General features: G+C 47.5%; 1 protein-coding gene across 1 annotated transcript in view; it reads right to left on the bottom strand.

Annotated features, from left to right (window-relative positions):
• The window catches only part of LOC135111458 (neuropeptide Y receptor type 6-like), a 105,956-nt gene that overhangs the window by 16,310 nt on the left and 79,646 nt on the right, over positions 1-10,000 (bottom strand). Inside the window, exons 2-4 of the mRNA XM_064024751.1 lie at positions 9,152-10,000; positions 8,918-9,049; positions 8,080-8,586 (exon numbers count right to left, since the gene is read on the bottom strand). The exon at positions 9,152-10,000 is cut by the window's right edge and continues 659 nt beyond it. Coding sequence (XP_063880821.1) covers positions 8,122-8,586; positions 8,918-9,049; positions 9,152-10,000 — 1,446 coding nt within the window. The 3' untranslated portion in view covers positions 8,080-8,121. The remainder of the gene's footprint in view (positions 1-8,079; positions 8,587-8,917; positions 9,050-9,151) is intronic.

The raw sequence follows: 10,000 nt of genomic DNA, 5'->3' as shown, positions 1-10,000 counted from the left end.
TGTTTGAAACGGGATAGCAGCGGGCTCCTCTCCCTTGGCCACGCACAACAGGCGCACCCCAGCCTCATGTGCCTAGCTGGTCGCGGGGGAGATAGTCGTTGAACGGGTGATGTCATTGCTTCTCATCTCTTTCCATCACATTATAAAGAGCTGCCGGCGGGGAACTGTTAACGTGACTGTCATGGCGGGGGAGTTCAGTGAGGACTTTGCGAACCCGTCCATCATCTCTGCCTCCTTCCCTCCTTCAGTCTCCGGTACCTAAAAGGATCTCGCTCATCCACTCCTGCAGCGCCCCTCGGCCGCGTCCTCGCAATACGTCACTTGGTGTCCTCCGGCGCGAGGCTTCAAGGGAGGGGCGAGACTCGGACTGCCGGAGCGTGTGGAAGGAAGGGTGTTTCATCTCCATATAAATTGGTACTTCGGGGGTGACAGCACAGGCGAGAATGGCAGGAGTTCATATGTACGATTCAAAAGAGCGGCGTCAGTGTTTAGTCATGTTGCAGGATTGCTTCTAAGTGATGTTACGAGTGATAAAATGAGAGGAACGACGACGAATACGACAATAACAACAACAACAACAACAACAACAACAACAACAACAACAACAACAACAACAACAAAAACAACAACAACAGCAACAACAACAACAACAACAACAACAACAACAACAGCTACTCCTCCTCCTCCTCCTCCTCCTCCTCCTCCTCCTCCTCCTCCTCCTCCTCCTCCTCCTAGTACTACTGCTACTACTACTACTACTACTACTACTACTACTAGTACTAGTACTACTGTTACTACTACCAGCACCATCACCACAAGAATTACTACAGCTACAGGAAGTATGATCGATGCCAATAACACACACACACACACACACACACACACACACGGTAAAAAAAAGAAAGAAAAAAAAAACTATATAGCTAAAATGACGCCAAATGACCGTAATGAAAGACCAGTTACAATGCCATGGGAACAACAAGCGTCATTAGCCAGGTAATGCGACGCGGCAAGGTATGCTGGTGGCGGGCTGTGACTTTGGAACGCTACACGGCACAGACAGCGACTGGAGGATTCTGGGGGAGTGTCCTTCTGTAGCGTCCTTCAAGCGTTCCCATTGGACGAGAAGGATTTGTAGGATGCTTAGGAAGTTCTTTCCGAGTGTCCTTTTGTCGTGAGTCACCCTTCCCTCCACCCTCCGCACCCCCTCTCTCTCACTCTCTCTTGCTCTCTGAACTTTTTCCCTCCAATTCCTTTCATCACTTTCCTCCTCTATTTTCCCTTCACTTTTTTTCTCTCTCTCTCTCTCTCTCTCTCTCTCTCTCTCTCTCTCTCTCTCTCTCTCTCTCTCTCTCTCTCTCTCTCTCTCTCTCTCTCTCTCTCCTTCCCTTATTTTTCTTTCTTCACTTCTGCTCTCTCTCCCTGTACTGTTTTTTCTCCTCCTTCATTTCATCCTTCTGCTCCTTCTCCACATCCCTTTTCTTTACTCTCCTTTTCTTCCCCCATTCTCCCTCCACTTGCTTTCTTTCTCTCTCCTTCCTTCAGTTTTCTTCTTCCGCTTTTGTTTTCTCTCCCTCTCCTCCTTTCCTGCTCCATTCTTTCCATCTCCTTTTCTATTCCTTACCCACATCCTTTCTTTGTTCTTGTCTTCTCCACCTCCTTTTTCTTCCATCATATTTTTCTTTCGATTTCTCCACCCCTTTCCTTCTCCCTCCGCCTTCTTTTCAATTTACATCCTTTCATCATGTTTCTTCTTCCTTTTCGTCACCTTTCCCTCCCTCCTCTCTCTCTCTCTCTCTCTCTCTCTCTCTCTCTCTCTCTCTCTCTCTCTCTCTCTCTCTCTCTCTCTCTCTCTCTTTATTTACTGTCTTATGAACCTCTATTTTTTTCCACTTATTGCTTCCTCCTTGCCTTCTTCCTCTCACTTATTATTTTCTTTCTCTCTCCCTTAATGCATTATTGAATTTTCAACTTTTTACACTATTCACCCTCGCCTCCACCCACACACACAACCCCCCCACACACACACACACACACACACACACACACACACACACACACACACACACACACACACACACACACACACACACACGCGCGCGCACACGGACATATTTCTCTCTCTCTCTCTCTCTCTCTCTCTCTCTCTCTCTCTCATCCGATTTTGTTCTCTCATATATTTTTTAATTCAATTTTATCCCCAGCGCTTTATCGAGTTTTCTCCCGCCCTCCCGTCCTTCCTTGCCTTCTTTTCTTTATTGATCTATTTCTCAGATTTTCTGCCGCCATGGCATAAATTCGCTTCATCCAGCATTCCCTCGCCTGCTCCTTCATTTTTCCATCCATCTGTTCCATATCTTTCATAGTTTCATCCTTCATTACGTTCATTACTTTTATTCACTTTTCCTCCATTTCTCCCTCCCTCCTGTTTCTGCCTCGGTTCCTCTCTTCATTTTGGTCGTCTTTCCATGTGCTGTTATGAGGAACATTCGCTTTTGTTATCTTGCATCCCTTACTTTAGATTAGATTGTGCAGCTTATCAGAAACAAGCCTCGTAAAGACTTAGAGCAGTGTTTCTTAACTTTTCCTACCTCAGCACGCCCTGTTGTCAACTGCAGGCAGTCTAGCTCCTCATAACCCTGGCTAGCATCTGGTTACATCGATTATAGGTTCATTAACTCTTTGAATGCTATTTGTCACAATTTTCCTTAATTACTAATCACTCTGAAACATCTTTACTTGTTCTACAGCCACCTCCAATCTTTAAACTGGGTAGAAACTGCAAAATCTATTTTCTTTAATCCCCTTCTTTTTTTTGTTGATGCTTATAAAGATTTCATACTTTACCTCTGAAGCTGTTAATTGTTTCGTATCGCAGTGAAGAGGACGTTAAAGTTTATCAAATTTAAAATACACTTGTTAAAAAGTATCCCTCCCATACTTTTTTTTTATCCCCCCTACAAGGAACACTGAGATTGTACCTAAATATAAACAGCATTTTCCAGCACTCCAAAAAATGATCTCAGTAGACACAAAGTTAAGAAACACTGAGCAAGAAGTGTGCCACGGTTTGTTTTTCCTTTGCGTTCCTTCGTATTTGCCTCGCCCTTGCCGACCCTCCCCTATTTTTTAAGTAATTTCATTGCTGCTAAGAGTACTCGTACGTAGAAAGAATCCACTCCAAGGCATCCATGTATATTCATGCTAGGAGACTTTGGATCACCGTGTAGAGGGGGGATGGAGGATCGACCCCGATCATACCTCTTCCTTAAGTAATTTCATTGTAACTAAGAGTATGTGAAGACGATCCACTCCAAGACGTCCGCGTATAAGGCTGAGAGACGTTAAGGCCTCGTGTTTCCAACGCTCTGCTTTCTCACCACGACTATTTTCAAGAGCCACAGCGATGATTCACCGGTTTCTCAAGACTGTTCCTCCTATTAATAATGCAGAAATGTTATTAATCTCATTAGAACCATAAAAAAAAAAAAACTGTAACTTCAACTGGAGTCTTTGGAATGTAGTGGAGGTGCGAACAGAAATGACAGAAATGCACAGTTTGGTCGTGGGAAGCGAAAGGAAGGGAAATGAAGCAGCCGTGAGGTAGGGATGCGCCAGCCAGGAACAGACCACAATACTCGTTCAACCGTGGCAAAATTAAAGTTGTTGGTTCTTAAGTTCTACGGCCAAGAGTTATGTTAGTGGAGTTTTTGGTCTTGAGAGAGAGAGAGAGAGAGAGAGAGAGAGAGAGAGAGAGAGAGAGAGAGAGAGAGAGAGAGAGAGAGAGAGAGAGAGAGAGAGAGAGAGAGAGAGAGAGAGAGAGTTACTGAAATACAGGAAAGAGAAATGTAACATGAAGACGAGAGAAATATGTGAATGTGGAGACTTGATAAAATGCAGGAAAATGAAATGGAAAGATAAATATAATAAGAGAAAGAGAAGAGAAGAGAAGAGAGAAGAGAGAGAGAGAGAGAGAGAGAGAGAGAGAGAGAGAGAGAGAGAGAGAGAGAGAGAGAGAGAGAGAGAGAGATTAATTTCCGTGTGACAAAACGCCACGCTGGGCTGCCAAAAGAGCTTACATGTTTCAGAGCAGCAATGTGAGTGATTTATTTTTCGTGCTGCTGTCGCTCCTCACTCACTCATTGGATGGGGAGTTTTGTTGTTGTGCTTTACTATTTTTTTGACGTTTTTTTTTCTTTTCTGGGTAAGTAAATAAGTTTCGAGTAAGTGTGTATTTTCATCTGCTTTTTTTTCATTATTATTATTTTTTTTTCTATTGTTAAGTGCTCAATAGAATAATAGTTCTCACCTTTACGCCTTAATTACTTACTTCTCAGGTGTATGGCTCGTGGCTTAAGGTGAAAGTTGTTGGGTGACCTTGATGCTAATTAATCCTTTGAAGTTGAGAACAAATTTTTTATCGGTCCCATTTTTCTTTACCTTGCGGGCTTGTCTTTAACACGGAAATAGGGAATGTTTAAGTTTAATAACTCCTTGATCTATAGCTATTAAAAATTTATCACAGCGCGTATATCCCAGGCAGCGGCGCAGTAGTGGAGCCCAGCAGTCTGTGCCGAGACTAATAACATTTCATTAATAATTGAGCAGTTCAGTCTCAGACAATAAAACACTCATTCCCTCTTGCGTCCTTCCTCGTGGCTCTGGTTCACTACGGTCGTTGCGAGCTGGGCCGCGTTTTGCAGCATGATGATGCTTGCTGAATGGCCCGGGAGGGGGGAGCGCCCACCCCACTGTTGAGTGCTTTCTTTGATGGGCTAGTAATAAGCGCGCCACGGGGTTGTGGGGGTGGTTGAATGCGGGGCGCCCTGGTGCATTGGGGACGCTTGGTGATGGGATGGCGGCTGTGAGGCGGCGCGGCAGCGTGGCGGTGGAGGGGTGGGGCGGAGGAAGGCTGTAACAGGTCAACACACCGCGTTGTCACGGCCTGACAGTATGCACCTGGCTTGTCGTAAGCAGGCTGAATGCAGACCAGCTATTGCAGGCCATACCAACTCTCTGCATGAAGGCAGGGCAAAGTGATTACTTAAACATGCGAAGTAATGAATGGCTCGTTGTGGCTGAAGTAATGATACGAAGGTGCCCTTGGAAGCTTGACTGGCCTTGCAACACTGCAACACACTGATGCCGCGCCAGCCACCAGAGATGTGCTGCGAGGAAGTGTGATGTTGACGAGAGAGAGAGAGAGAGAGAGAGAGAGAGAGAGAGAGAGAGAGAGAGAGAGAGAGAGAGAGAGAGAGAGAGAGAGAGAGATGCAGGTGTCACGCGGGTGAGGCCCCGTGTGACTCGACCAGTGAGAGGAGGGCGTCGGCAGTACGAGATACCAGCGGTATGGCGGGTCAAGAGCGGTGAGAGCCACAGGTGGAGCAGCCCCGTCAGGCGGGCGCTGAGCGAGAAGGTGCTGGTGTGAGGCTGACGAAATTGATTTCAGTAACCACCACCAGCAGTAGCTTGTTCTTTTTTCTTTCTCTTATTTCTTCTTAACTTTAACGTTCAAAAGTTTGAGGTTTTATTACGGCCTTAATAGTCTGTTGCGAGCAAGATTAATCAACAGCTCTGATATAGGAGTCACAAGCGGCTGGTTACCAGGGACGCCACCTGTGGCCTACCGCCTTCAGGATATTAATGTTGGGGAATCATGAAACTCTCAGACCAAGAGTCTTGGCGGGGTCTGGCGGGGCCTGGTGGTGTTTGGTGGGGCCTGGCGGGGCATAGCGGGGTCTGACGGTGTCTGGCGGACCTGGCAGGGCCATGCGAAGCCTGGCGGAACCTGGCGGGTCAGGGACGTCCGGCATAGCACACAGGGGTTCCCAAGCACAGATTTACCGCCAGATGTAGCTGATATTGGAGGAACACAACCTTGGGTGCCCTTGTACTGATCCTGCACCCTCGAAGATTCCTGGCGGGAAGCGTGTTCTTCATCAGCCACCTGTGCGCTGCCAGCTGGCGGCCTCGTACCGGGTTGCCTTCCGCCCACTACCACTCCACACCGATGAAAAAATAATGTTTTGAGTCCGTGAACGGTTGATATACGTTATCTCGGTATCGTTGGAGAGGCCAAAATCTTAATGACGTCTGAAAACATTTTGGTAAAGACTTGTTTTTGTGAGTACCGAAGAGAGGAGGTGATGGTAAATAAAAAAAAATATGAATTTCCCTTATAAACATGATTAAAACTCCAAAATTTTACAGCTCTGCTGATTCTTACCAATAGAAAACCACAGTAAATAAAAATATCCATAATTATAATTATTGCATCAATACAATAAAGTTGAAAGAACAGATTGAAATGTTCAGAAAACGTAATCATCATCGTGACGTCATAATGAAAATCGGAAAGAGGCGCAGTGAATAGCTACACTGGATATATGACAGTTATTCGTGTTTTATGTGGTGTGAATGTTTTATTGTATGGCGGTAAAGGCTTTGTGGAGGAACAGGTGAGCTGTAACACCTGTGCTCACGTTCCGCAAGGGAATGCATGGCTAGCACGCACCCATTTATCTTGCCGTGCCCTCATTCTCCTGCCACCTACTCGTCCATCGGGTATACATTCGCAACTCCCCACGCGCCGTGCTGCGCGCCACCTGCATTGCCTCAGTTACTGGTGATCACCCGTCTCTCTCGCCTCTCACCCGTCTCCTGGGAGGGTAACGTCCCTGTCAGCGGCAGCTTTCCACCAATCTTCTCCACATGTCTGTCCTCATAGGTCGTGTTTCCTTGGACTTGTGCTAGGCTTGTCTCTCTTCGCTCTAGTGTTTCTCCTCCACCCTTCATCCATCCAGTCCTGGGCCTTCCTGTTGGTCTTCTTCCACCAGGCACCCACTCCAGCATTTGCTGTGGGTACCTCTGATCTTGCATCCTCTTGATATGTCCGAACCACCTCATCTTCCATTCTTCTATTCAATGTAGCACTGACATAACTCCACCTTCCTGTCCTATTCTCTTGTTTCTTAATCTGTCTTGTTTTGTCACTTCCATTATAAGTCTGAGTACTTTCATTTCGGCTGTTTGGATGCGACTTTCCAATGATAACTCTCCGCCTTGCCTTACTCCACTCCTCACATTGATTCATTTGCCTTCCCTGCCCTCTGTTTTTACTTTTTCACTCTTTTTATGTGTACTTCTGATTGCTCTTATTAAACTCGGTGATACCTCATATTCCTCATGCCCAGTGACATGTCAATAAACGCTTTTTGTAAGTCAATAAATCCAGTACATTTTTTTTTTTCACTCCTAACAACCATGTCACTTGTAATTACATTTAGTTTCTTCACACGCCAGTCGTAATCACTTTCAAATTGGTGCACGATTAACGTCTAGACACGCAGTTATTCTGATTATCCAAGACCGTGATTCTGTTGAAGGTCGTGTAATCGTGGCCGCAAGTCTGATAATACGGATGGAAGGGATAAGACGGAACAAATAATATTAATAATGATATTCTCTTGCATACGGAAAAAAAAAATCCTTGCACAGAGAATAAGGTTTTCAGGAGGCAAGAGTAATAATTTTTGGTTTCTACGTATAATATGCAAATGCAAATGCAAAGGAGAGAGAGAGAGAGAGAGAGAGAGAGAGAGAGAGAGAGAGAGAGAGAGAGAGAGAGAGAGAGAGAGAGAGAGAGAGAGAGAGAGAGAGAGGGTTGAGAGTGAGCGCAGAGTAACCAGAAACATACATACATACAGTCAGACAGACAGACAGACTTAATACAGACACAAAGAATGAATTCCCTTACCCTCATTTACCAGTCTGCCTTCCTTTCTTGTACCTCCATCCTGTACCCCGTCACTCCTCACCCCAACCCTCTCCCTCCTTCCCTCTACACTCCCTCTACATTCCCTCTACATGCTAATTCACTCTCGCCAACTCTCTTGAAAGAGGACGGGAAGGAGAAAAGGAGGTGGGGGATTACGGGAGGACATGTGTTTTGTAAGCTTCAAAAGACTCAACTGCGGCCTTCAAGTGGTCTTAATTATTAACGTACGTGGAGCAACATGGTTATTAATTCTGTGTGTGTGTGTGTGTGTGTGTGTGTGTGTGTGTGTGTGTGTCACTTACCGCTAAGTTGAAGGCCTTCGTGATGTTGATTCGTTGATATGACTATGAAGTTCCCTCGTGATAATCCAGTCTCCTTATCTTCTCTTCGTCATCCTCCTTTCCATCTTCCTCTCTCTTCATCCCATCGTCACTGTGCTCCTTGTGGTTCTTCCCCTCATCGTTGTTCTTTGCGTTCCCCTCCTCGTTGTTCTTTGCTCTGTTCCCCTCCTCGTTCTCCTCCTCACAGTCCTTCAGCACTAATAACTTATGAGGCTCTGTTTGCATCTCCCTTTCTATTTCGTCTTCTTCCGTGCACTCTACTTTGCTGTTTTCGAATCTGCTGTCCTCCTTCAGGCCTCGCTCCTTCCTCCCGTCCTCCTCCTTGTCCGTGACCTCGTGGGAGATGGACAGGACGCACTGCTTTCGTATTCCTCCCTGGGCGCCGTTGCGTGGAGGGTGGACAAGCAAGGACATGCCCTCCACAGCCCCACCAACCGAGGTCCTCCTTCTGCTGCACCTACAACGACTCTGTTTAGGGAAAGTGGTTTTGTTGATTTTGTGATTGTGAAGGTGAACTGGTGTTTATAGTGAGAGAGAGAGAGAGAGAGAGAGAGAGAGAGAGAGAGAGAGAGAGAGAGAGAGAGAGAGAGAGAGAGAGAGAGAGAGAGAGACAGAGAGAACATTACGGAAGCATCATGTAAATAACAAACTATTCAAAAGAAAGAAAATAGATAGATAGGAGACTAAAATTAACCAATGCAATTAACCTGCAGACTCACGAACTATCACACCAATACACAGAGAAATTAGCACTATATATACACCCCTCCTGCAGAAGTGGGTGAAGGGAGACACGTACGAAGGTGAGCAGCGCCGAGAGTTCGTTCCTGAGGGTGGTGTTGAGCCAGCCGTACAGTACCGGGTTGGTGCACGCCGAGCTCATGGCGATGGCGTGACACGAGCCGAACACCACGTAGAAGTACTCTGGCGCCTGCAGGAGTGGTGGGGGAGTTAGTTGGAGAGGAGAGGGGAAGGATGTGATGGTTTGTTTGTGTGTGCGTATGTGGGTACCAGGAAGGAGGTACAGTCTTACCTCAACAAATCCTGCGTAATTGAAGTCCGCCAGGAGGTTCACCACGTGCCAGGGCAGCCAGCAGACGGCGAAGGTGGCGGCGACAGACGTGAGTAGCATGGTGGTGCGGCGGTTCCTCTCGATGTCTCGCTGTGCCCGCCGCGGGTCGCGCTGGTTCATGGCGTGCGAGCTCAGGTAGTTGTGGATGCGGCCGTGTACGATACTGAGCACCAGGATAGGGATGACGTACTGCATGATGATGAGGGCGATGGTCCAGCTATATTTGACCACCGGTGAGGGCCACGTCTCCACGCACTTCTCGTACAGCAGTAGCTCGCGGAACATGACGCGCTTCACGTAGTAGTAAGCGAACAGCGGCAGCGTGAAGGCCAGTGACACGAGCCAGATGGCCGCCACTGACCAGGGCACGCGAGCGCGGCCCCGACTGTTCCCGGTGACGCGCACGATGGTGAAGTAGCGGTCAGCGGCGATGGCCACGATGGTTGCTGTGGAGACCAAGATGTTGGTGCACTGTAGCATCGGCACTAACTTACAGATGATGTCCCCGAGCGTGTAGTGGCTGTGCAGCAGACCCAGCAGCGTGAAGGGCATGCACACCACGCACAGACTCACGTCAGACACCGTCAGGTTAATGATGTACACGTTGTGAGGCTCCCGCCGCAACTCAGGGCGCCGGCTGATCACCGCCGCCAGGATCAGGTTGCCTAGGATGCCGCCAGTCATGAGCAGCGCGTACACCGTGATGAGGGCCGCCCGCGCCCCCGTGCCCAGGTAGTTCTGCTGACTGGTCTCAAGAATGATCCTCGTCCAGTCGTGGGAGAAGGTGACGTTGGTATCATTGGTGAGTGT

The sequence above is a fragment of the Scylla paramamosain genome, chromosome 22 (genome assembly GCF_035594125.1).
Source record: "Scylla paramamosain isolate STU-SP2022 chromosome 22, ASM3559412v1, whole genome shotgun sequence".
Classification (NCBI taxonomy): Eukaryota; Metazoa; Arthropoda; class Malacostraca; order Decapoda; family Portunidae; genus Scylla; species Scylla paramamosain.
Note: the sequence above shows the minus strand (reverse complement) of the source record. Positions and strands in the feature narration are given on the sequence as shown.